Here is a 27775-nt window from a genome sequence, read left to right as displayed (position 1 = left end):
AATACCTTTGCAGATTTTCTCCTTAACCCTGGCCTGCGTCATAAATGTTCAGAAGCTCATTGTTTAAAATCTTCACGGGAAGTTCCCTATGTAGGCCAGCCTGGCTTCTCCAGTAGGATTGTAAAGAGCAGTTAAGATTCTTCTTTGGAGTGACTTCCCTGAAATTTCCCCCTTACTTAAAGGAATAGCAGTTTGGGGATAATTTTGCCTGTATCTCTATAGCAAGGAAGAAATCTGTTGTTAAACAAAGGGTGTGGTGAATTGGCATGAATTCGAGAGGTTGGTGTCAAACCGGGAAGAAGCTAGCTGTAGCGGCAGCTTCCTAAAGAAGAGTCTGGGACGCATGAATCCGTCTCTTGTTCATTGAATGAAAGGATGTTTACCAAGGATTTAAAATTTATTTTAAATTTTATTTCTTCTTTGAACAGATCATATGTTCGTAGTTCAGAATTCTAAAGTCAAATGGTGAAGAGCTTGCTTCCTACCATTGACCCCCCCAGCCGCGTGATTTTTCTCCCTGAAGCAATCTGGGTCAACAGTCTCTATCTGTCCTCCTAGAGAGATTTAATACATAAACCATCAAAGGCATCTGTGTTCTTTTTTGATTCCTTTTTATATAAGTGGTATCATGCAGTATGTGCTGTTCTTCACCTTACTAAGAAATCTGTCGATATTGCAGGAGGAAAATGCTTTAATTTTCTTTACAATTCAAAGCTAGTAACTGATGTGAAGAGATTTCTTTAATACGACTCTGGTGTAGTGGAGTTGGTGTGGTGCAGTGGGTCCGGAAACTTTGCTTTGCTGCTAACTTAGGGACCTTGGTATGGCATTCCCAACATTGGCTCTTTCTTCCTGCGTAAAATGGCGGTCGGACAACATGGATTTCTAATGTCAGAAAGGCCATAACCCTAAATCACTGTATTGTGATTTGAAAAAAACGAACTGTTTTGTTTTTGTTTTTTTTTTTTTCAGCCAGGGGATATGAATATGTTTTGGAGCCCTCGCCCATCCCCCTGCCTCTGGACAGACCTCAGGAAACACGCGTGCTCCAGGTCTCCTGCGGCAGAGCCCACTCCCTTGTCCTGACAGACAGGGAAGGAGGTGAACTGACCCGTTCAAGGTTGACTTGGGGGAAGGGAATTGGGAGGCCATTTGGTTGTGAAAGAGAGTCTTGCCCTTGGGGGCTGAAGTAGCTGGTTTGATTGAGCCACATCTAATTAGTCAAACTTGTTGGCATTTCCCAAGCAAATCAGTAGGATTGCCCGAGAGCTGTCTTATTCTTGGACAGACCATGATAACTCTTTTGCCTCTGCTCTCTGTGTTTCTTGGAAAATTGCAGGCATTTAAAAATGTGACAGAGCACAAGAGGCCCCCTTATCACCCAGCCGGGCTTGTGTATGTAGATTGCCTTTTCTGCTTGGTACTGAAAGAAGCCTGTTTCCTGGCAAATTTTTCAAGTGATGTGGGGCTCTCAGAATCCAGGCTCCAGAAGAGGGGGCATTTTCAGAGAAAGGCCAACTTGAGTAAATTTTTAAAATGTCATTCTCTGGTTAAGTGTGCCTTGTAGAAAGGGTGAAGGGGGTGTGCGGGAGCTCTTTCAAGAGGGGGTTTGACATTGAGGGCAGCCTCGTGGCAGGAGCAGGGAGGGCCTGGGTGCCGGGGCCCACCATAGGAGGGTGTGTGCTTCATAATCTGGAATGGTGAGAGGTGGAAGAGCGCCCCGAGCAGAAGGCAGGAGCAGAGAAGGTGGCCTGGGCTGCCGCGGTGGCGTGCTCAGCTGGGGATGTCGGAGAAGGAGATCGAGTGGTGGTTATGGTGGGCAGTTGGACTAGGACTACTTTGAAGACTCCTTCCGGTCCTGACACATTAGGATTCCTTGAATTCACAGAACCAATATAATTGGTGTTGTTACTCTTTAGTCTTCAGCATGGGAAATAATTCTTACGGGCAATGTGGAAGAAAGGTGGTTGAAGATGAAATTTACAGGTGAGTTCCCCAAAGGACTAGCCTTCCCCTTGTGCGAAGAATTGAACAAGCCACTTTGCTGAGCGTGTCCTATGTGACAGGCCCACAGCAGTGAAAAGCGAGGTTCCCCGTGCTTGAGAAGGGGCGGCGAGAGCGCAGTGGCAAGTTGTGTGAAGCATTTTGTTCCACTTTAGGGTGTGCTCCTGGTCGTGAGTGGGGTGGGGGTGCTTGAGCACTGGTTGTGATGTGTTTTTTAAGAAAATGATTGTGATTTTTATTAGATCGATTAACTTAAAAATCCTCTTTATTTTTGTCCTGTTCATGTTAGTCTTTAAAAAAATTTCCTTGCTGGTTCCTCTCCTGGTGCGTTTAAACACCAGCCTCATCTCAGGCTGCATATTAAAATTGCCTAAGGATTTTGTTTTGTTTTGTTTCAATTTCATGCCTAGCCCTTGCTCTGGCTTATGTTTGACCCTGATATTTCCCTAATACTTGATATGTTGCCGTAAAAATAAGCCAAGAGATGGCAGTGTGGGTGTGGGAGTGGCCAGTTGGGGTGGGAGGGGCGGGGCCAGGATTGCTCACTGCTTACCCTGACCACATTTCCTCTTTCCCCCACATCTCCTCCTCCTCCCACATCTCCTCCTCCTTCCACATCTCCTCCTCCTTCCACATCTCCTCCCACATCTCCTCCTCCTCCCACATCTCCTCCTCCCACATCTCCTCCTTCCCCCACAACTCCTCCCACATCTCCTCCTCCCACACATCTCCTCCTTCCCCCACATCTCCTCCTTCCCCCACATCTCCTCCTTCCCCCACATCTCCTCTTCCCACATCTCCTTCCCCCACATCTCCTCCTCCTCCCCCCACATTTCCTCCTCCCCCCACATCTCCTCCTCCCACATTACTCCCGGCTGTAGTGAAAGTCACAAAATCCACAGAACGCAGGACTTTGACGGCCAGGTGGTCCAGGTAAGAGATGCAGACTGAGAGCCACCTATCCTGTCCCCTGGATGCTTTTGAAAGGTTGGGTGGGGTGATGGTGAGCTTGTTAGATGGGTTTTCTGAATTAGTTAATTATCTCAATACAAATTATTGCCTGCCTACTGTAAGTGATTGAGGATTTACACTAGATCCTAGGAATGTAAAGTTGGATAGAATTTGGGGGGGACAATGCTCCAGTGGGAGAGGCAGCTTAAAAGTAATTAGCTGTTTCACAGTACACTTAGTCCTGCTTGTGTCCCAGACTGGTTTTACCTTGCTCACCATTTTATTCCCATCCTCGTTATCATGCCTGGCATATGATAGGGATTTATAATAAATGCTTGAATACATAAATGAATGTGTACGGAAAGTGTTATGGGAGCACTAGTAGGGAAATTGTTAAGTGTCCCAGGAAGCCATTAGAGAGGCAGAAGAGAGGAATGGAGGAGAGGGGTTGTGGAGGGGAGTGGTTCCTCAGAGATGGAGGATGGGGGAGCCCTTGGCCTTGCTCCTGAGCACATCGGGCCCTTGAGGGAGAGCATTTCAGTGGCGTGGGGGCCACAAGCTGTGGCGCCTGACCCCTTCCCTCCTGGGGCTCAGGTACTGTGGGGGCAGTCTGGAATGGGACTGGCTTTTGGGGAGCCATTGCCCAGGGCACTTGGGGTACTGGGTGTTTCTCCTCAGCCTACCTCTGTCCTTCTGATAGGTCGCCTGTGGTCAGGACCACAGCCTCTTCCTCACGGAGCGAGGAGAAGTCTATTCTTGTGGATGGGGTGCAGACGGACAGACAGGTAATGTACTTTTCACCCACTTGGGGGCATGCAAGGTCTTGGCCCATGCGACTCTTTGCCTGGGCTACAACCCACTTCTTTGATTTGGCTGTTGCCCCTGGGGAGCACTGCTCAGTAGTATCCCTTCCTCCTCCCCATAGAAACAAACCGATAAAGCGTTGGAACTAACTTCAGCCACTCCTCAGTGGACTCCTGAGCCTTTCCTTCAGCAGAGCCTTTTAAGGAGGAAACCAGTGCCACCAGAAAGGAGCTGCATTTTAAGTGGTGGGAGGAGAACTTGAGCACGGGCAGGAGGAAGGCAGGCAGCTGGACCACCCTGCTTCGTTTCCTCCTGTGTTTTGACATACGTCCGAACAGAAGGCCTGTTATAGTTTGTTAATGGTGCCAGAATGCAAAACACCAGAGATGGATTGGCTTTTGTAAAGGGGGTTTATTTGGTTATACAGTTACAGTCTCAAGGCCATAAAGTGTCCAAGGTAATGCATCAACAATCGGGTACCTTCACTGGAGGATGGCCAATGGCATCCGGAAAGCCTTTGTTAGTTGGGAAGGCACGTGGCTGGCATCTGTTCCAAAGTTCTGGTTTCAAAATGGCTTTCTCCCGGGACGTTCCTCTCTAGGCTTCAGCTTCTCTTCAGAATATCACTCTCAGTTGCTCTTGGGGCATTTGTCCTCTCTTAGCTTCTCTGGAGCAAAAGTCTGCTTTCAAAGGCCATCTCCAGAATGTCTCTGTAAGCTGAAGCTCCTCTCTCTGCTCCTGTGTATTCTTCAAAGTGTCCATCTTGGCTGTAGCAAGCCCACTCCTTCTGTCTGAGCTTATGTACAGCTCCAGTAATTTAATTCAGACCCACCCTGAATGGGCAAGGCAACACCTCCATGGAAATTATCCAATCAGTGTCGTCACCCGTTGTTTGGGGGGGGCATATCTCCATGGAAACACTCAGAGAATTACAGTCTAACACTGATAAGTCTGCCCACACAAGATTACATCAAAGATAATGGTGTTTGGGGGACATAATACATTCAAACTGGCACAAGGCCTTTACCTTTAGCCTATTTAGTTTCTCTTTTTAAAAACTTTTTTTTTAAAGTATACTATTAATAGGGTAGGAACAATGAAAGAAAAACGTTTTAAACCATTTTAAGTCCTCTGCCACCGCACCAGATCATCTTTGTTCATTGTCTTATGCTTTTTCCTTGTCCTTGTTGATATGTATACATCTTTCAGATTGTGGTGGTAATAGCATGGTTGCAACTTTAGATGCCCGTTTTATCATTTAACTTTGTATAAAATAGTTTTCTAAGTTGTCGCAGTTTTTGGAGTTATAGTTTTAACATAGTACTCTGTGGCATCAAGTTAATTTACCATAAGGCGTTTCATAATTCCCCTGCTGTCACACGTCTTATTTTTCAGGGTAGTGGGATGGAAGATACTATTACAATTGTCTTCTGTGTACATACAGTTTTTCCTTTCACTTGGATGATTTCCCTAGGATAAATTCTCAGGAGTTAATCACAGAATTCAAATACTTTTTATTGTTCTAAGAATGCATTGGCAAACTGCTTTCCGAAAGTTTTCCTCTTTTACTCTGCCATCAGCAATATGTAGAAGACCCTTTAATCATGGCCTCTCTGGCCATGAGTGGATCAGTGAAAGCAGGGCTGAGCTCCTACATGTGTGCTGGGTTCTAAAATTTGCATTTCTATGATAAGTATGAAGTTGAAACTTCTCATTATTTAAAAAATCTTGGTGTGGGTAAATTTTTTTGAATTAACCAGTTTTTTTATAAAAACAATAAAATTGCTGATATAGCCTGACAGCATAGAAAGGAATAAGGTAAAAAGTGACAGTCCCACTCGCTGGAGTTGATCACAGTTGACAGCTTTCTGGGTGTTGTTCCAGAAACTTGCTGTCCACATCTGCACCTCCTCTGGCATCCCTGTCCCTGTCACCCGGCTTGGAGGCCCCACCACACACACAGCCTCCCTTCAGTCACTTCCTGGAGCATGCCCAGCTCGTTCCTGCCTTGGAGCCTTTGCACATGCTGTTTGGCCCAGAATATTCTACACTCTCCTTTTCATCCTTTAGGCCTCAATTTAGGTGTCATCTCCTCAGCGAGGGCTTCCCTAACCATTCTTTCTAAATCAGTTGTTCTATCTTTGCATTCTATTCTATCTTGGCATTCCTTTCTTTCATACCCTTCAACATTTTAAATAATTATTTAAAATCTTTTATTGTCTAATATTTGGTACATGCAAAAGATGATATATAGATGCCGGTAGTTATAACGCCCGATTTAAGACTCAGAACATGACCAATGCTGCAGACTCTGCCTGGGGCTTCCCTCTGCCCCATGCTTTTTTTTTTTTTTTTTTTTTTTTTTTTTAATCTTCATTTTATTGAGATATATTCACATACCACACAGTCATACAAAACAAATCGTACTTTCGATTGTTCACAGTACCATTACATAGTTGTACATTCATCACCTAAATCAATCCCTGACACCTTCATTGGCACACACACAAAAATAACAAGAATAATAATTAGAGTGAAGAAGAGCAATTGAAGTAAAAAAGAACACTGGGTACCTTTGTCTGTTTGTTTCCTTCCCCTATTTTTCTACTCATCCATCCATAAACTAGACAAAGTGGAGTGTGGTCCTTATGGCTTTCCCAATCCCATTGTCACCCCTCATAAGCTACATTTTTATACAACTGTCTTCGAGATTCATGGGTTCTGGATTGTAGTTTGATAGTTTCAGGTATCCACCACCAGCTACCCCAATTCTTTAGAACCTAAAAAGGGTTGTCTAAAGTGTGCGTAAGAGTGCCCTCCAGAGTGACCTCTCGGCTCCTTTTGGAATCTCTCTGCTACTGAAGCTTATTTCATTTCCTTTCACATCCCCCTTTTGGTCAAGAAGATGTTCTCCGTCCCACGATGCCAGGTCTACATTCCTCCCCGGGAGTCATATTCCACGTTGCCAGGGAGATTCACTCCCCTGGGTGTCTGATCCCACGTAGGGAGGAGGGCAGTGATTTCACCTTTCAAGTTGGCTTAGCCAGAGAGAGAGGGCCACATCTGAGCAACAAAGAGGCATTCGGGAGGAGGCTCTTAGGCACAGCCATAGGGAGGCCTAGCCTCTCCTTTGCAGCAACCGTCTTCCCAAGGGTAAAACCTATGGTAGAGGGCTCAGCCCATCAAACCACCAGTCCCCTATGTCTGTGGTCATGTTAGCAACCATCGAGGTGGGGTACGCCAATACCCCTGCATTCTCCACAGGCTCCTCAAGGGGGCACTACATCTTTTTTTCCTTGTTTTTTTTTTTTTTTTCTTTTAACTTTCCCTTCTTTTTTATTTATTATTTTTTTTAATCATCATTTTATTGAGATATATTCACATACCACGCAGTCATACAAAACAAATCGTGCTTTCGATTGTTTACAGTACCATTACATGGTTGTACATTCATCACCTAAATCAATCCCTGACACCTTCATTAGCACACACACAAAAATAACAAGAATAATAATTAAAGTGAAAAAGAGCAATTGAAGTAAAAAAGAACACTGGGTACCTTTGTCTGTTTGTTTCCTTCCCCTATTTTTCTACTCATCCATCCATAAACTAGACAAAGTGGAGTGTGGTCCTTATGGCTTTCCCAATCCCATTGTCACCCCTCATAAGCTACATTTTTATACAACTGTCTTCGAGATTCATGGGTTCTGGGTTGTAGTTTGATAGTTTCAGGTATCCACCACCAGCTACCCCAATTCTTTAGAACCTAAAAAGGGTTGTCTAAAGTGTGCGTAAGAGTGCCCACCAGAGTGACCTCTCGGCTCGTTTTGGAATCTCTCTGCCACTGAAGCTTATTTCATTTCCTTTCACATCCCCCTTTTGGTCAAGAAGATGTTCTCCATCCCACGATGCCGGGTCTGCATTCCTCCCCGGGAGTCATATTCTACATTGCCAGGGAGATTCACTCCCCTGGGTGTCTGATCCCACATAGGGGGGAGGGCAGTGATTTCACCTTTCAAGTTGGCTTAGCCAGAGAGAGAGGGCCACATCTGAGCAACAAAGAGGCATTCAGGAGGAGACTCTTAGGCACAAATATAGGGAGGCCTAGCCTTTCCTTTGCAGCAACCATCTTCCCAAGGGTAAAACTTATGGTAGGGGGCTCAACCCATCAAACCACCAGTCCCCTATGTCTGTGGTCATGTTAGCAACCATGGAGGTGGGGTAGGCGAATACCCCTGCATTCTCCACAGGCTCCTCAAGGGGGCACTACATCTTTTTTTTCCCTTGTTTTTCTTTTTTTCTTTTTTTTTTTTTTTAACTTTCCCTTCTTTTTAAAATCAACTGTATGAAAAAAAAAGTTAAAAAGAAAACAAACATACAATAAAAGAACATTTCAAAGAGACCGTAACAAGGGAGTAAGAAAAAGACAACTAACCTAAGATAACTGCTTAACTTCCAACATGTTCCTACTTTACCCCAAGAAAGTTACCTAATATAGCAACATTTCTGTGAACTTGTTCCTACTATATCCATCAGAAATTAACAGACCATAGTCATTCCTGGGCATCCCCAGAACGTTAAATAGCTTATCTGTTCTTCTTGGATTATTGTTCCCCCTTCCTTAATTGCTCTCTACTGCTAGTTCCCCTACATTCTACATTATAAACCATTTGTTTTACATTTTTCAAAGTTCACATTAGTGGTAGCATATAATATTTCTCTTTTTGTGCCTGGCTTATTTCGCTCAGCATTATGTCTTCAAGGTTCATCCATGTTGTCATATGTTTCACGAGATCGTTCCTTCTTACTGCCGCGTAGTATTCCATCGTGTGTATATACCACATTTTATTTATCCACTCATCTGTTGAAGGACATTTGGGTTGTTTCCATCTCTTGGCAATTGTGAATAATGCTGCTATGAACATTGGCGTGCAGGTATCTGTTCGTGTCACTGCTTTCCGATCTTCCGGGTATATACCGAGAAGTGCAATCGCTGAATCGAATGGTAGCTCTATATCTAGTTTTCTAAGGAACTGCCAGACTGACTTCCAGAGTGGCTGAACCATTATACAGTCCCACCAACAATGAATAAGAGTTCCAATTTCTCCACATCCCCTCCAGCATTTGTAGTTTCCTGTTTGTTTAATGGCAGCCATTCTAACCGGTGTTAGATGGTATCTCATTGTGGTTTTAATTTGCATCTCTCTAATAGCTAGTGAAGCTGAACATTTTTTCATGTGTTTCTTGGCCATTTGTATTTCCTCTTCAGAGAACTGTCTTTTCATATCTTTTGCCCATTTTATAATTGGGCTGTCTGTACTATTGTCATTGAGTTGTAGGATTTCTTTGTATATGCAAGGTATCAGTCTTTTGTCAGATACATGGTTTCCAAAAATTTTTTCCCATTGAGTTGGCTGCCTCTTTACCTTTTTGAGAAATTCCTTTGAGATGCAGAAACTTCTAAGCTTGAGGAGTTCCCATTTATCTATTTTCTCTTTTGTTGCTTGTGCTTTGGGTGTAAAGTCTAGGAAGTGGCCGCCTAATACAAGGTCTTGAAGATGTTTTCCTACATTATCTTCTAGGAGTTTTATGGTACTTTCTTTTATATTGAGATCTTTGGTCCATTTTGAGTTAATTTTTGTGTAGGGGGTGAGGTAGGGGTCCTCTTTCATTCTTTTGGATATGGATATCCAACTCTCCCAGCCCCATTTGTTGAAAAGACCATTATGGCTCAGTTCAGTGACTTTGGGGGCCTTATCAAAGATCAGTCGGCCATAGATCTGAGGGTCTATCTCTGAATTCTCAATTCGATTCCATTGATCTATATGTCTATCTTTGTGCCAGTACCATGCTGTTTTGGCAACTGTGGCTTTATAATAAGCTTCAAAGTCAGGGAGTGTAAGTCCTCCCACTTCGTTTTTCTTTTTTAGAGTGTCTTTAGCAATTCGAGGCATCTTCCCTTTCCAAATAAATTTGATCACTAGCTTTTCCAAGTCTGCAAAGTAGGTTGTTGGAATTTTGATTGGGATTGCATTGAATCTGTAGATGAGTTTGGGTAGAATTGACATCTTAATGACATTTAGCCTTCCTATCCATGAACATGGAATATTTTTCCATCTTTTAAGGTCCCCTTCTATTTCTTTTAGTAGAGTTATGTAGTTTTCTTTGTATAGGTCTTTTATATCTTTGGTTAAGTTTATTCCTAGGTACTTGATTTTTTTAGTTGCTATTGAAAATGGTATCTTTTTCTTGAGTGTCTCCTCAGTTTGTTCATTTCTAGCATATAGAAGCATTACTGACTTATGTGCATTAACCTTGTATCCCGCTACTTTGCTAAATTTGTTTATTAGCTCTAGTAGCTGTATCGTCGATTTCTCAGGGTTTTCTAGATATAAGATCATATCATCTGCAAACAATGACAGTTTTACTTCTTCTTTTCCAATATGGATGCCTTTTATTTCTTTGTCTTGCCGGATTGCCCTGGCTAGCACTTCCAGCACAATGTTGAATAACAGTGGTGACAGCGGGCATCCTTGTCTTGTTCCTGATCTTAGAGGGAAGGCTTTCAGTCTCTCACCATTGAGTACTATGCTGGCTGTGGGTTTTTCATATATGCTCTTTATCATGTTGAGGAAGTTTCCTTCAATTCCTACCTTTTGAAGTGTTTTTATCAAAAAGGGATGTTGGATTTTGTCAAATGCTTTTTCAGCATCTATTGAGATGATCATTTGATTTTTCCCTTTTGACTTGTTAATGTGTTGTAATACATTGATTGATTTTCTTATGTTGAATCATCCTTGCATGCCTGGAATGAACCCCACTTGGTCATGGTGTATGATTTTTTTAATGTGTCTTTGGATTCGATTTGCAAGTATTTTGTTGAGGATTTTTGCATCTATATTCATTAGGGAGATTGGCCGGTAGTTTTCCTTTTTTGTAGCATGTTTGCCTGGTTTTGGTATTAGATTGATGTTAGCGTCATAAAATGAGTTAGGTAGTGTTCCATTTTCTTCAGTGTTTTGAAAGAGTTTGAGTAAGATTGGTGTCAGTTCTTTGCCCCATGCTTTTACACACATGCATGTGCAGGTTCCCAAACAACGTGTTGACTAGTTTGCCTTTTTTTGGGGTGGGATAGTCATATATGTGATCTTCCATGACATGCTTTAAACTCAACATTGTATTTCTTAAGACTCGGCCAGGTCATTATATGTACCTGCAGTTCATCTGTTTTTACAGCTGTGTGCTCTTGCACCATGTGAACATGCCTCAGTTTACCCATTGTCCTGTCGCTAGAATTTTGGGTTAACTTTGTCATAAGGAGCATTGCCCCTCCCCTCAGGTAGTGTCAGGAGTTTCTCCAGTGAAGATTCCCAGGGGAGGAATTGCAGGGTTATAGGGGATGCACCTCTGTTCAAACTATTGTTTCCAAAATAATTGTCACAAGTGGCCCTCACAGCAGCAGGGTGTGAGCACAACCTGTGTCCCACAGCCTGAGCTAGGCTTTACATTTTCAGACTTTAACCTGTCTACTGGGTGTAAAGTCGTACTCGGTGTGATTTTTTTTTTTTTTTTTGTGCATGGTTTTAACTTCATTTTAATCTGCCACCTGTAAGCAGAAAAGAAAGGGATCAGTTGAGAATCTGGGGGTGGTTTTATTTACATTTTTAGTTTTACAGTTTTAATTATAATTAGGAAAATTGGCCATCATTTTATGTGTTAATTGGCCTTATTTTTTCTCCTCTGAACTGCACGTGGTATCTTTGCCTGTAAGAACTTAGTCTTTTACTTATTGATTTTTAGAAATTCATCATATATTCTATATAGGTATCTGTATTAGTTAAGCTTCTCTAGGGAAACAGAACCAACAGGAGATATCTGTAAATATGAGATTTTATAAGTATCTCATGCAACTGTGGGGATGCACGAGTCCAAATCCTGTAGGGCAGGCAGGGAGCTGGCAATTCCAATGAAGGTATTCAATTAACTCTTCAGGAGAGGCTGGCTGGCTGAAGAAGAAATGAAGGTTCTTTCTCTTCTCCCTTAAAAGTCTTCAACTGATTGGATTGAATCCAGTTGAATGAATTCTCTCATTACGGAAGACACTCCCTTCATGAGTGTAATCAGCCACAGATGCAGTCAGCTGACTGATGATTTAATAAACCAGCCTTTGGTTTATTAACCAGCCACAAATGTCCTTGCAGTAATGGTTAGGCCAGTGCTTGCTTGATCAGACAACTGGACACCATTACTAGGTTGACACATGAACCTAACCATCACAGTACCCTTTATCACTTACAGCGTTGCAAGTATCTTCTCCCAGATTGTGGCTTGTCTTTCTGTCCATCATTTGAGTTTTTAATTTTAACCACTATCTTTTTCATTTCTGATTACTTTGTTTTCAAGTTTGCCTGGCCATTTGCAGTAGTCTCTTGTTGCTGCTTTTATTTCTTTAAGGGTTTCATGTAGAAATTGTTTTTCATTTTGTGCATCATCATTCCAGTGTCCGAAGTCTGGAGAGCGTCGGTTGTTGACTGCTTCTGTTGACCGTTACTCATAGTGACATGGTCCCTTGTGTGTTTGGTAATTTTTGATCGTGAGCTTATATTTTATTGAACTTAGTTTGTGGGAATGCTGAGGGCCTAAATTGGAGATGCTTTCCCCCAGAGAGGATTTGGATTTGCTTTCACCTGTTGCCAGGTGGGGGTGGGTGGTGGATTGGTGGGGTAACTGCCACCCAGCATCACTTTGGCCCCCCTTTGAGGAACCTTGGCTTAAAGCAGAGTCTGCGGTTCATTGTTGTCCTCTTGCCTGCTGCCCAGAGATTAGCCCCCACTGCAGTGCTGAGGGTGACATTTATCCTCAGGGCAAGCCCTACCTTCTACCTCTGCTTAGTGTTGGTTGCCACTACTCCTTGCTCCAGTCTCAGTTTATCATATTTTTAATGGGTGGGGATGGGGGTGGGCTCTTTGAGATTTCCTTTTTTTTCCCCCTGCAAGCCCAGCAGTGCATTGGAAAGTGTTGTAATCTGGGTAAGATCTAATAAATTCATTGTGTAGTGGCATTCCCTCTTGGAAAGTTTTCTAACTTGAATCAGACCTGGAAAATTCCAAGAGTTTTAAGAATATGCCAATTCCAATTATGTCTCCCCACCGCAGTCCCCTCGAGAGAGCATAGAAAAGGAAGTCAGATGAGAATGTAGAGGAGTAGATTCGGATTTCTGACTTGATATTTGTAAAGGCTTAAAACTCTGCTTGGCACATAGTAAGGCTGTGTAAGTGTTTGTTAAAAGAATAAGAAATTAAAAGTATGTATTTTCCATTGTGTCAGGTCTGGGTCACTACAATGTCACCAGCACACCCACCAGGCTGGGTGGCGACCTTGCTGGGGTGCACGTCGTCCAGGTTGCCACCTATGGTGACTCCTGCCTGGCCGTATCTGCCGACGGAGCCCTCTTTGGCTGGGGAAACTCGGAGTACCTACAGCTGGCCTGCGTCACGGATTCTACACAGGTGACCCACCTCATGGTCCTGGGAGGTTTGGAAATAGAAAACATTAAGGACACTGATAAGAAGCTCTTCATCAAGGTGTGACGTGTCAAGGGCTGTTTAGTGCCTAATGCACTGTGGGAATGCCTCTTCCAGGTACTGAGTTCTTGGCGGTCTCGTTGGTACCTGGAAAGAAAGCTTAGGTTCAAACGTCATCATCATGAGTTGGCATTTGAGTTTTTGTTAAAATCCTTATCAGCCCTACCTGACATAGTTTAGCTCCAAAATGTTTGGCCTCTGTTACTACAAATTAAAACAAACAGAAAACACCTCTGGATAATACAGTATCTCTAAGGAAGAGTTTTGGCGTAAAGAATTAACTGGTCAGTATCTGATATTATAGCATTGTCTTCCAATGTGGGTACCACTATCAGCAAAGTGCTGCAGAGAGGATAACTATTAAGTAGATTAGCATCAGGAAAGTAAAGGGCTTCAAACCTTAAAATAACAACCAAAATTAAAAAAGAGAAATGCTCTGTACATAGTAGCATATACGTATAACAAGATATAGTAGCAATAATACACTTGCACACGAGTAACTAGAATAATCTTTGATTAATCTCCAACTTCTGGTAAGATCCACAACCAGCTCACTTTCATATTTGGAGTGGTCATGGAGTGCAATGCAAAGTGGTTTTGAAGTCAGACTAAACAAAGTTCAAATCCTGCAGCTTTGAAGCGCTTAGACCTTTGGTAAATTTCCTGGCCTCTCTGAATCTCCATTTCCCCATCTGTAAAATAGAGATGTTACTATATACTGTAATCAAAAATACAGACTATAGCCACATGTGAGGAAACGAAATCTAGACCCATTAGGCTATGAGCGTAAACCATACACCACTTGAGTTTAACATCAAACCAATTGTTGTCTGGGTCTGGGGGTTGAGAACAAATGATCATGAGATCTTTTTGGGGTGATGGAAATGTTCTAGAATTGGATTTTGGTGCTGGATGCACAACTGAAGTTATTAAAATTCATTGAATTGTACCCTTGAAAGGGAGGAATTTTAAGAGAAGTTATACCTTAATAAAGCTGTTAAATTAAAAAAAAAAGAAAGAACAACAACCCTGGCAGCATTCAGATGCCCTGCATCATGCCCCTTCCTCCCCTCACTGCCACCTCCTCTTGCCAAGGGAACAGCCATCAATACAGTTGGATTTTTAACATTTTATTAAGGAACATTTCAAATATCAACTAAAGTAGAGTTAATCATATAATTAATCCCTGTGTACCTATCACCCAACTTCAGTAGATGACAATTAATGGCCAGTTTTTAAAAATTGAGATAGAATTCACATACCACTGAACACACCGTTTAAAACTGTATGGTTCACTGGTTTTTAGTATATTCGCAAAGTTGTGCAACCCTCATCACTCTTTAATTCCACATTTTCATCACCTCCCAAGAAAACCTTGTACCACTCATAACCAATTTTGTTTTATCTATAATTCTATCCACCTTTCTGCCCTAGGTTATTTTGAAGCAAACCCTAGACATACTCATCCATAAAAGTTTCAGTATGTAGCTCTAAAAGATAAGGACCGTTTAAAAAACATACCACTTTTCCTTAATATCATCAAAATTCTAACAAGATACACAGAGTTTTAAAAATGTTAATGAATAGATGAAGAAATCTGGGCAAAGGGAAACTAAAGATCAGGTGATAAGATGGAAAAATGCTTTTTCTGTGTTCTGGTGAGGTGGCTGTAAGTGGTGGCAGGTTTGGCTTTGAGCACCCTAGCAGCCAAAACAAAGACGGCGACTTGATCATTGAAATGATTCATTGTTTCCACAAGATAAGCAGCAGATAAAATGCTGCCAACAGGAGTTGGCCTGTTCTTCCTGATTCCAAGGCCTGAGGGAGATGTCCCCTGCAGCCTTCCTTGGGACAGACCAAGCTGCCTGTCATTGTTATCTATGGCTGCGTAACAAATGGTACCAGAACCCAGTGGCTTAAAACAAGGCACATTTATTATCTCTCAGTTTCTGTGGGTCAGGAGTCTGGGTGTGGCTTCGCTGGGTTTTCTGGCTCGAGTCTGTCATCTTAAGGCTCACCTGGGGATGGATCCACTTAAACGTTCACCCCAGTGTCTGTCGGCAGGATTCAGTTCCTCACTGGCTCTCCGCCAGTCAGCAGTTGTTGGCCAGGCTTCCCTGGTTCCTGGCTACGTGGGCCTCTCCATAGGGCAGTTCCCAGCATGGCAGCCAGCTTCATCAGAGTGAGCCAGCCAGACTGAAGCCACAGATTTCTAAAATCCAGTCAGGGAAGCGACAGGCATCATTTCGGCTGCCGTTCTTCATCCTTAGTAGCACGTCACTAGGCCTAGCTGCTCGCATGGGGAGGGATCCTTGGGGCCGTCTCAGAAGCAGCCCACCACTGTCATGGATGGTGGCCTCAGCCTCATCCTGTCCGTGACACAGTGCTGAGTTTCTGACAGCTGTTGGGCAGAGTGCTTCTCGGCACTGGCTGAGGGCGTCATGCCAGAGCACAGGAAAGTAAAGATGTTCTCTGAGAGCCAAGCTGGAGAGGCCAGGTCTGGGCTCTGACAGCCCAGCTTCACCTAGGCAAAGACTTTCTGCATCAGTAAGCCCTTTTCCTTTTGAGTCAGTGTAGGGACGGCCATCCTCCAGCTCCCTGCATTTGAGAGTGAATCTATCAAGATTCCTGGCTGTCAGAGAAGCACTTAAAATCTCTCTCTCTCAAGTTATTCCTCAGTAGAGGCGCCAGGACTGTTAGCTTCCTGCTGAAGAGCTCAGTTGGCCACCCTTCATCCTTCACCCTTCATGCCTCTCACCCTCCCACCTCCCTCTCAGCTTAAGGAGGAAAACAGACGCTGTCAGCTGGGCATGTCCTCAGTGACCCACCGGGAATCCTACACGCGTGTCTGTGTCTGCGTCCACATGGGCACGTTCCCTTTTGTGGCAGCTCTTCCTCTTGAAGCCGATTCTTCTCCCTGTTCCCTGGATCCCATCTCCTCCCATCTTCTCAGAAACTTTGCTCCCTCTCCTGGGTTGCCTCTCCCAGAACCTCAGCGTTTCCCCCTCGCCGGTTTTCCTCTCCCATTACACCTGATTCATGTGTCTCCCACTTCAAAAGCCTCTTTGGAGTTCTTTGCTCTCTTTCCTCATCTCCCTTTACCCCCCCCCCCCCCATGTCTTCTAAGCCAGACTTCTCAAGAGCTGAATTTACTTACTATCTCTGTTTTCTCATCTCATGCTCACCCTTCAGCCTCTTCCACTCCACTTCTGCCCTAACCAGTTTGCTGAGTGTTTTCCTAGGGTCACCAGTGACCTCCAGGTTGCTAAAAATAGCAATAAAGACTCGAGAGAACATTTTCCAGTCCTCATCTTGTTTGACCTCTCAGCAGCATTTGATGTTGTCCATGACACTTTGACCATGTTTGTGAAACACACTCTTTCTTAGGTCCATGTGACTGCACTCTCCTCGTACTCTCTGGCCTTTCTTGTTCCTTCTTGGTCTCATTTCCCGGTTTTCCTCCTCTGCCAGGCTTTGAATGTTGAGGGTCCAGGAGGCTTAGGCCTTTTCTCTGTATCCTCCCTTCAGAAGATTTATCCACCCCTGTGGCTTCAATTACCGTCCGTACACCAGTGCCTCTCCAACTTGCTTCCCAGGCCCAGGTATCTCTGAATACCACTTGACATTTCCTCTGGGCTGTCTCTGGGCACTTCAGGTTTCATGTGTGCAAAACTGAGCTCATGCCTGCCTCTCCACAGCCCTGGCCCTTCACCTTTGTTACATACTCACGCGCACTCCAGAGTCATCTTTTAAAAATGTACATCTGATCAGGTCTCTCCCCTGCTTAGAACCCTTACTGGCTTCCTGCTGAGCTCGGGATAAAGACCACATCCTTACCACGGCCTGCAGTGGCCTGCACGTTCTGGCCGTCCCCTTCCCTCCACCCTCCTGTTGTGCCGTATCCCCCGTTCTCCCTGCTTCCACCACTGTGAATGTGCCATGCTCACCTCATTCCCTCGGCACATGCCAGCTTCTCTACTTGGAATAGTCGTCCCTTCTCCCCTTGCCTAGTTAACGCCTACTCATCCTTCAGATTTCAGGACAAAATGAAGCCTTCCCTGACTGCTCCACCCCCCACTAGATCTAGTCCCCTGTCATATACTCTCAGAGACTCCTGTGCTGTCCTTCATTGCATTTAGCACAGATGTAGTTTTATGTTATTTTTGGTTGCCATCTCCCACCTTCACTAGACTAGAACTCAGAGTGAGAACCAGGTCTCGTTTGCTCCCCGTTGTATCCCTAGTACTTTGTTAGGTGTTCAGTCTATGTTAGATGTTCAGGGAATATGTGTGGAGTGATTGAATGAACTGGGACTTTGTACATAAGATCAGAGTACTTCCAGTTTCTTGCTGGTCTGCTTTCCTAACAGCATGGACTTGCACTCGTTCTTTTATTCAGGTGAATGTCCCACGGTGCTTACCCTTTTCCGGAGTGGGGAAGGTGAAGCAGGCTGCATGTGGTGGTACAGGCTGTGCCGTATTAAACGGTGAGTGCCCTTCCAGGCAATTCACTGGGGAGCTGTAGGTGGGTTGAATAGGGGAATGGTCAGTGTGCATTGGATTCACAGACTGCAGACCTCCGCCTAAGGAAGGGAGCGTGGCCGTGGGAAGATCCAGTTGGATTGAGTTCAGTTATTAGAGGGTGAGGGTGAAATTCTTGACAGAAAGATAAAAGCCTGTGATTTATATGTAGACAAAGAGACAGCAACAGAGCTTAGTCATTCTATAACAAACCTCTGGAGGGGAGGGAGAATGAACTACTTTATTCTCCCCCCATTAGCCTCTGCCTTTTCCAGAGAGGCTGTGCCAAGAAATGAAAGGCAGATGGGAGAAGAGCTCAGCGTTTGTGTAACCAAAAAAAATCATTTCTATGAGTTGTAAGAATTTGGCCAGAAGTTGTTTATGTACTTGGCTTGGTCTTACGATCAGTGTGAAATTTCAGGCTGTTACTAGGGGGAATTGTCCTTCCAAGGTTCTCCTGTCTTCACATGGGTTTTCCGGGTGACCCATGGACTGGTCCCATCCAAGTTATCCTCAGGATGTGGGAAGGAGATGTTCTGAGATACATTAGCTGGCTAGACGTGGTCATAAGCAACAATTTCAACAGGGGAAAGAGGAGAATAGACACTTATTATTTTAAATATCTATCAGCATGTTCTTGCCAAGCAAGGAGAAAAACATATGCCCATGAGGATATAGTGAATTTTTGTGGTACAGTTTGAATTTCTGGTGTGGGAGGGCTATCCATTGGTTGACTGACCATTGCTTTTACTGCATTGTAGGAGACGGACATGTTTTTGTCTGGGGCTACGGAATTCTTGGGAAAGGACCAAACCTACTGGAGACTGCTCTTCCAGAAATGATTCCACCCACTCTCTTTGGCATGACGGAGTTCAACCCAGAAATCCAGGTTTCCCACATTCGATGTGGACTCAGCCAGTTTGCTGCACTTACCAGTAAGTGACCAAGCCTGTACGGCCCCAGACGAAGGTCATTCCTTCAGGTTCAGCCCCAAACTGTGGGCAGCACTTGGTTTTCCATCCTTCTAGAGGACTGGCGCCTTTGTATGGATAATTAAAGAGAGTGGCTAATCCAGAAGTTGTTTGGCTTGGTTGTATAATGTGTGTTTTTTTTACCTCTTGGAGTTTTGCTTCTAGCTCTCTTGATTTGTGGTTAGGCTAATGTTAAAGTGGATTTTCTCCAGAGGACACCAGTTGGTGGTAGGAGTTGGGGACCCCGAGTCTGTCAGGCAGCTGAAGGAAACCAGCAGAGGTTGGCTGCTCCATGGATGGGTAATTAGGAAATGGATGTGTGGGGCTAATCCCATTCCCTGGCCAAGCCAGAACCCTGAGCTGACCCAGCAACATGGAATGTCAAGAGGCAGATTTGTAAGACTGTCCTATGGTTTTCTGAAAGAGGTAAATGTACCTGGTTTCTCCAAAGTGATGGAGGAGAGAATGATCAAAGGGGAGGCTGGAAACGGAGGTTTTTGCAAAGGTTTGCCAGATTGCAAAGGCCTAAGATACCCAGTTACTCTACAGACCTCTAGAATGTGTATTTTTCTTTATTACATTTCTTATTCCGCCACGGTTACTGTTGATTCAATTTGCTGTTCTTTAGGTGATTTGACTAGTAAAACTATACTAATTAATTTTAGTTGGTGATTTTCAAGTAGATTAACTGTTTCCTTGCAGTTAAGAACTCTTTTTGTCCCATGGTAAGTCACTTTTTCTTTAAACATCTGGGCCGGGCAGGCAGATGGGGTTGCCCTTGTTCTAATGTGAGGACCGTTAGATGCCTGCTTTCCCGAGGGGCCTGGCTTACCCTTTAGTTACTGTCTGAGTTCCAGACTTGGGGGGCCTTCAGATCCGCAGGCTCTTGGGTTGTGGTGGATTGGAGTTTTGTCTGACTCTGTTTGTTACCAGTGGTAGCAGAGGTAACTAAGGGGAGGGACTCCTTGCCAGCACTCAGCTAGAGTCAGCTACTTCCACCTGCAAATAGGTCTAGGTCTAGTGAGTTTTTATTTGGATTTAGCACATAAGGGTCATTATGGACTACTCCTGGGGGTGAAAAACATCTATTTTCCAGAATGTTCTAAGGCTTAAACTGAATGTGCAAAGTCTCATAGTTGGGAATCCATACGAAGTATCCAATTCGAGTAGATGATTTTCAGTTTGCTGTTATGTCATGTAGCCATTTCAAGTCACACTAAAATGAAACCCCTACCTAGATTTCCCTCAAGACCCAGCAGCCACCCTCTCAGTGCCAGTGGCTGTCCCTCAGGAGAGGGAGGGTCAGACAGCGAGTTTCTCTCTTATCTGTGTGTCCAGCATTTGCATTTGGCCACCTGAGAATTGGAGTTGGTTGGTTTACCTTGAGGTCTGCTAACATTCCCCTGGGGACCAAGCTGAATTGTTCTGTTTAACACTTAAAATTTGAGGACCAAGGATGTTGGTCAGACCAGAGAGGCTACAACAGCTTGCAACAACAGGGCTCCTTGTTTAATCAGCCCAGATTATTTTAGTCCTGGCATTTCCATGTCATTTCTTCTGCTTCCCATGACCAAAGCCTCCTGCCAGATGGGTGGTGAAATGGAGGCCTCTGTGCCAAGGAGCATGCAAAGCTGATGGGAACAGAAGTCTAAACTGAAGGTTGGGTTTCAAGTGGCTCTTCTCACTCCGTCTAGATTTGGTCTTGGGTTATGTTCTCCTAGCACCCTCTTCTTTTCCTTCGTGGCACTTTGAACAGTTTGTAAATGTGTATTTATTGGTTTGATCACTCATTTATTTCTAGTTCTTCAACTAGATCAAGGCCCAGGAGGACAGGAACATGGCTGTTCAGTCACCATCCTGTCCCCAGCTCCTAGCATGCAGGCACTGAATTGGCACAAATAGTCACCCAGTAATTACATGTCACTTGACTGAATGCTCCCAGATACGGAAACCCAAACAAGGAATGATGAATTGTCCCACTTCTTGCTCTGTCAAATTAGAAAGTCTAGATGTGGCCACTACTGGAGGATTTCAGGCTTGTGGAGGATCCTAACTGGGCATGGGGACATGGGTAAGGGCTGAGCAGAGAGGGCTCTGGGTAGAGGAGCACCTCTGGCCCACAGCTTATCTCCCACATGGCTGGGTGCAGTGTGAATCCTGGGCTGGGTGTGAGAGCATCATCTAAGACATGTGCCTTTCTTCTCAAAAGAAAGCAGTAGTGCCTGGTGAAAATGATTGTGCCTGGTTCCAGAAAGCCTGTTCTCTTGACCCTTCCTCTGTTTGGAGACTTGCTCTTGGCATAGCCCCAACCAAGCCACTGTTTTCCTTTCTTTGCAGACAAAGGAGAGCTGTTTGTGTGGGGCAAGAACATCCGCGGTTGCCTGGGAATTGGTCACCTGGAAGACCAGTACTTCCCGTGGAGGGTAAGGCTGGCCTGGGCGGGTGTGAGGAGCAGATTCCTAGGCAACCTGCTGTGCCAGTGGGCCCCAGTGTGAAATTGGGGCTAGGCAAGGAGACTCAAAGGAACTGCTCTCCTTTCTAGTTCTGGCTGCCCTCCTGCTGCCCCCCGCCTTGCCATGGGCACCAGGTACAGATACCTGCTGGGTGGGCACGGTGGAGGGAGTGCCTGGTGCAGGGTTCTCAGGCTTCACGCTTAACTGCCCCCGGGGCTGTGGTGGATTGCCCCATTTCTGGGGCCTGTCAAGTGAAAGGCTGGAGAGAATGGCCTACCCTACATGGTCCTGTCCTGCAGTGCCCTGTAAGAAGCCAGGTCGGAGGCTGCCCGAGGGGGCAGAGGCAGAGAAACAAAGGGACACTGGTGCTTCAGAGGAGCAAGCTGCAGGCAGGACCCAGCAAGCCTCTGGAGAGGCCCTTCAGAGGCCTCCGAGAGTGAGGAGGTATGAAATGAAAAAGACGGCATGCCGGAAGCCGTTATAGGCGCCCATGTTGGTGGCATGGTTTATAATGAATTTATTAAAAAGCAGGATATTTAATAGTTAGAGTGCCTGACCATAGCCACTGAAGTGAAAACTTGAAGGATTTTCTTAGGGGTAGGATACGATTAGCTGAAAGGCTTATTTCAAAATTATAGGGGAGGAAAGGTCCTTTCTCAAATTGCAGTTTTTCTTAGTGTTGTTCACTAAGTCAGTCCTTTAAGTTCTTCTGAAAAAGACTTGTCTTTTTTGTTTCAATTTGGAACACATGTACATAGCAAAAATTTAAAAGATACAAAATGTATTATGAAAATGTCTTCTGGCCCCTAGAGGCAGCACTGGTGCTGGTTTCCTGTGTTCCCTCCCAGAGGTAGTGTCTGCAGAGAGAAGTGTGTGTGCACATGTGTGTGTCTGTGCGTGTGCACTGGCTTTTTTCCCTTGAAGGTTTGATTTGAATCCCATGTTTTGAAATCATGAAAAGTGTTTTTAAAAAAACACTTGTAAAATGCAAAAGAAATGTATAATTTAAATAAAATAAGGATCTATCTGTCAAAAACCCAGCTGCACAACGTTTCGAGGCACCTTGGTATTTTTCAGGGCTTGGGGCTGTTTCCGTTGGTCCCCCCCTCGGCTGCTGCTTCTCTTGTTCCCTGGGGACCCCACAGGCCCTGCCTGACCCCTTTATTAAAACTCATCCGGGGAGTCTCCACGAGAACAAGTCAGACGGAGACTTCACAGTTGTTAGAATAAAACGTTTGCACAGCAGAATTGTCCCCAAGATGGCTGGTGCTTGCCGCTTGTTTCCCGAGCCTGGGAATGTTTCCGGGTCAGGAAAGGGGAGTCAGTTGGAGCACAGCATACAGCAGTTCAGATAATGTGAGCATCAATAATTTATACGCCCTGCTCGTTTGATTGGTAATTGTGAATTGCTGTTTCGTTAAACCCCACCAAAAAGAGCTTCTTTCTGAAGGGAAGCTTGGGAAATAGTTAAAGCAGCTGGGATTTGGCTGCATAAACTGTGACTGGGTCCTGCCCATCTGCCTTCGCTTCCTTCAAATTAGAGTGAAAATGAAATAAGATTTTGCATCCAATAATGTTCTCCCTGATTAAGTGGCTTGTGCAGAGCTTTGGCCTCTGCTGTGGAGTTGGAGGTAGCAGCCGCTGGCCTCTCAAATTGGGGCTTCCCCTGCTCTGACTCTACTCACTGAGCAGCCTTCTGGTACTTTGGTTTCCCATATTCATGCCACCAGGGAAAGAATGTTCTGGTCTGTCACTGTGACTGCTGCATTTCTTGCCAAACTCATCTTCCCTCTTGCACATTCGGTGAGCTCTGACTGTGCAAGGGAGCTACTTTGTGCCCTTGTCCCCTTTCGATTGGGCTTGGGAGTATTGGGTGGAGGCGAGGGCTTGGGAAGACGGTGCTGAGGTCTGATGCCACGGCCCCTTCCTGCCTTGCACAAGCTCTGAGGTGTGAGGCTGGAGCCCTGGGAGAGTGGCGGTGGCAGCAGCCAGGTTTTGGATTGACTGGGTGGATCCCTTATAGTTAGATCAGCCTGTTGGTGAGTTGAACTTTGCTCCAGTGTGCTTTTTTATTGCAGGTGACTTTTATTTTATTCTTCAAAAAAAACAGTGGGGAATGTGTTGGATCATTTACAAAACATTCCAGAAAAGAAAAGGGCAAATCTCTTAACATTGGTAGTACAGGTTATTTTTAGTCTTGCAGGACCTGACTTTTCTAACAAAATGAAAGTGACTTCTAGGCACCTGATGTGAACCTCTCCTTCTGGAACTTTTCCAGCACATGTTTTACTGCTAAACATTGATACTGAAAGCTCAGAGAGAGTAAGTGATTTCTTCAAGGTCACACAGCTAGAAAGAGGCAGAGCCAGGATTCAGACCTCAGGTATGTTCACTCTAAAGACAACAACTTTTCACTGTTTCCTGCCTCTTCAGGGAGGGGCCGAGGCTGGCTGTTCAGGCATCCTGGCTGCGGAGAGAAGGAAGTGTGCAGAGGCTGGGAAATGTTTGACCAGGTGTCGTCTGGGTTTTCAGAGGACCCTCTGACCTAATGCGGGAGCACTAGAGGCATCAGAACATACTGCTAGAGTAGGCTTTTGAATACCCTTCCCTCTTCCCCCTCCAGGCTTTGACCTGCAAGAGGTGAAACCCCTGCCACCCCCACCCCGTCCAGTGTGCACACACAGACTCTGACTTAGGGCTGGCCCAGGGGCTCACCGTCACTTATGGCTGGACCGTGATCTGAGCTTGGGGCCTGTCTGCAAAGCCTGTGTGCTTCCCCCTCATGTGCTCCCCGCCATTCAGGGCCTCTTGAGGTTTGGGAGCACAAGCCTAGAAACCCTCTGATTTCTAGGCCTCTCTCCTCTGCAGCTGCCTCCGGAGCCACTGGTGGTTCCGAGAACCCAGGAGAGAAGCACATTTTCAAGGCTTCACAGGCCCTGAACCCTCCCTCCCGTGGTTGGACTCGGAATTCTCTCCCTTTCTCAGAGTCTAAGAGTTGGGTCACCTCCTGTCTCCGTGAAGGAAATGATGGGGCAGCTGAGCAGGGAAGCAGCAAGTCTGGGGGCTCCTTCTCCCAGCTCCTGTCTTCACCTGGTAGGCGTTTGTTTTGGAAACTTGTACTTGTGGAGAGATGTTTCTAAACTGATTCTGCTCAAACTTTTAGAAAGAGTCACTCAGGCTAAGTGTAGTTCTGGTTTGGAACTGTTAGCCTTCACAGTAAAGCTGCAAGTGTAAATTGGTTTAGAAGAGACTCTCCTTTGAACCTTGACTAGGACAAAAATAAAACCTGACTGAAGCTGTCTTCTCGGGAACTCAATTCAGAGACGTGAAGCTGTTGGCCAGGGGGAGCTGGAGCCTCGGTCAGCTGTGTGATGCTCCCCAGATGGGGTTCTGGAAGCCAGGCCCCAGCTTCTGAGGCTGGCCTCGGTGCAGACCCTACCCAGGCCCAGTGGTCCGAAGTTAGTGGTCTCCTCTGCTTTGGGCTCGAATGGCTACTCTGGGAACAAGGACCTGGGTGCCACAGTGCGGCAGGCGGGCCGGGATGAGTGAGGAGAAGGGCACCCTCCCTGGGCGGAGGTAAATGAGCCGCTCCCTAGTGGCTCTGGAGGAGGCGGCCAAGGGTTCATCTGGGCGCGGTCACCACACTGTGACTCGTTTTTACTGCTCCTACCACCAGCCTGGAACTTTCTGCCTTTGCGGTTAGCTGGAGCCCCAGCTCCTGTTTGTTCAGTGATTTCTGTAATGTTTTGCTGAAGACCTTTGTTTAGGGAGGCTGGGGAGGTGTCATGTGACCTGGTTACTAGTCCCTGTTTGCCTGTGGCCAGGAGTCCTCGATGGGTTTGTCTCGTGCTATGGGAGCAAAGTGCTGGGGCTCCCAGCACCTGCTGCCACTGGGCTGCCAGGCCAGGCCACCTGGATTAGACAGTTCCCCTCCTAAGCTCAGTAAGCGCCGCAGGCTGTCACAGACCCCCTTTCCGGCTGTCCCTCTGCCCAGCTGGGTGCTGCCACCAGGGAAGACAGGACTCTGCTCAGGTCAGGACAGCAGGCATCACCTTCCTGGCAGGATCAGAGGTGCAAGTGATGCCTTAAAAATTGTCACTTAAGAAAAACTAGACCTGTACTTGCTCCTCTTTGCTTAAAGAAATTTGAAAGGATGAGAAAACAATGAAGAGCAATTTCCAGTTGGGGGGGAGGTGGAGAATGGGGCAGTTGATGACAGGGTAGTAGTAAAAGGCATTTAATACGTTTTTCACCTGTTTTTCACTGCATGTCGCTTTATATTGTAGCCATGTGAATGTATTCCCTATTCAAAAACAGTAGTCATAATAACCAAGAAAAAGAAAGGAAAAGGCCCCTTTCCTTGAGATTTGGCTTGGTTATGTGGATATGGAGATCCTTGAATCGTGGCCACACCTGAGCTCTTGGGGTGTCTGTCTGCAAAGCAGGCTGTGGACAGTCAGTCACTATAAAGGCAAACAGGTCAGAGTGTCCACATCCTCGTTACCTTAGTCGGGACCTCCCTGTGTGACCTGTTGTTGGCACAGCTGGGCAGTGCCGTTGGGACTGCCAGGGGGTCTGTGGCATCTTCTGAGACGCAGCAGATGTTCTTCCTCCAGGGTGGTTGTGACTTTGGGAAGCAGCCTGCCTTTGCCTGGAGCTCGAGTTGATGGGTAAAGCGAGTAAAGGCACAGAGCCTGCAGGCCTGATTCCCAGACCAGGCCCTGAAGCCGGAAGAAAGGATTTCTCAAGCCACTCCAGCGAGCCATGGTGGTGACCCCTAAGGAAGGGTCACAGAACACCTGGCTTGAAAGCAGAGAGCCTGGTAGGGTGACACTTGGAGGGGAGGAGCCCTCTCTGGGACATGTACATTCCAGAACCTGCACACAGAATTCAGGTTTTTGCCCAGAGCAGCTCCTCTAGGCAATGGGCATGGTCAGTCATGGCTGGGGGTTGGGATGGCCCTTCACTTGCTTATCCCTTTGCATCGCCCCACGGACTTGTGTAGTGTCAGCACCCCCATTTTCAGGGGGGGAGCAGAGGCTTGGAGAGGTTAAGTAACCTCCAAGTGGCAGAGCCAGGATTTGAGCCCAGGTGGGGCTGACGCCAAGGCCTGTCCACCTCTCCAGGCGGCTACTTGCCACCTCACTGTGTGCTGGGCCTTGTTTTTCAGGTGACGATGCCGGGGCAACCCATGGATGTGGCATGTGGCGTGGATCACATGGTGACTCTGGCCAAATCATTCATCTGACCCTCCTGCCTCACCTGCTCAAGTCCGGCCCTGGCCTCAGTACCACTTGACCTGCATGGCAGAGGTAGAAATGCGGCTCACCAGCTGGGGCTCTTAAATGGTGATCGAAGGACAGCAAAACCTTTCATGGAGAGGGATGCTCTCTCCTATTACCCTTTCAGGTACATATTAGACATCTTGGGGACATGGTCCTTCCTGGCTAAGATGAGACTGGCTGAGCTCTGCACAGCATGGCTGCCATGAGTGGGCTGCAGGCTGTGCTGCTGAGGAGGGAGGCTCCAGGGCCCCCGAGTCACAGGGCCAGCCCGGGTAGGGCAAGGACAGTCTGCACAGCTCAGCTCTTCCCAGGTGGCACGTGACGTCTTCCGGTGTGAAGTCTGGCCCAAGGAACTGGTCTTTGGAAAGCTTGGCTCCTAAAGCTGTGTCATTCTATTTGATCATGAAAGGGGGCCTGACAGAAGCTGGTGCTCAGGAGGGCTGCTGTGCCCCTCCCCGATCCCGGCACATTGCTTGGTTTGCGCCTTGGAAGGCTGTGCAGGTGCATCAGCACGAGCCCCAGCTCAGCTTTGGGGGCCAGTAGCTTCAGCCCGAGGTTTTCCTCTCGCTCCACCCTGCATACCCTTCCCCTCGGTGTGCTCGCCAGTGGGACGCAAAGCAAGCCGCCCGCAGCCCGCGGAGCAGGCTCCCACGTGGAGCCACCAGCCTGTGCCCAGCTCAGGACCCTGAGGGCTGCGGCCATCACCAGCCTCATAACCGCCCCACTGCCCGGCCGAGTTCCAGTGGGCTCGGGGCCTGGAACACAGCCCCCAAAGCTTGGCCGGAGGGCCGGTCTCGGAGAGAGACTCAGGAGTTGTGGAAAACCTTGGATTTAGTAATGTAACTTGTCTTTTTCTTTAAAAACTTCTTGTAAAAAAATCTCTTTTGGAATAAAGTATATTTTCTGCCTTTCTAAGAACTGAAGAGGTTTTTTTTTGCATTTTACATGATCATTTAGAGATTAGTTTTTTTAAAAAAAGGCTTTTGATAATGGGGCAAATAGAAGCCAGTGAAAACTACTTTAGAAGACAGTCCTGCTTGGAAAATCTTTTCTGAACAGAGTCTACTCCCATAGCTCAGTCAGGAGCAAAAATGGGGTATAAAATAACTGGGTCTCATGTCACCAACTGGGAGCTCACTGCCTGCCTCCCATGCCTTTTTCTCTTCTTTTTCTTTCTTTCTTTCTTTTTCAGTAGTGCACAGT

The 27775-nt window shown here is 46.0% G+C and overlaps 1 protein-coding gene across 1 annotated transcript; it reads left to right on the top strand.

Annotated features, from left to right (window-relative positions):
- The first annotated feature begins 1108 nt into the window (after positions 1 to 1108).
- On the top strand, positions 1109 to 27490 carry RCC1L (RCC1 like). Its single transcript, XM_037815410.1, has 9 exons — positions 1109 to 1986; positions 2886 to 2937; positions 3656 to 3740; positions 13087 to 13268; positions 17742 to 17829; positions 18625 to 18798; positions 21172 to 21257; positions 21587 to 26109; positions 26458 to 27490. The coding sequence occupies exons 1-8, from the start codon at positions 1928 to 1930 to the stop codon at positions 21725 to 21727; spliced, it is 867 nt and encodes a 288-aa protein (XP_037671338.1). The 5' UTR covers positions 1109 to 1927; the 3' UTR covers positions 21728 to 26109; positions 26458 to 27490.
- Positions 27491 to 27775: the final 285 nt, after the last annotated feature.

This window comes from Choloepus didactylus, chromosome 21 (genome assembly GCF_015220235.1).
Source record: "Choloepus didactylus isolate mChoDid1 chromosome 21, mChoDid1.pri, whole genome shotgun sequence".
Taxonomy (NCBI): Eukaryota; Metazoa; Chordata; class Mammalia; order Pilosa; family Megalonychidae; genus Choloepus; species Choloepus didactylus.
This window is presented reverse-complemented; position numbering and strand designations above follow the sequence as displayed.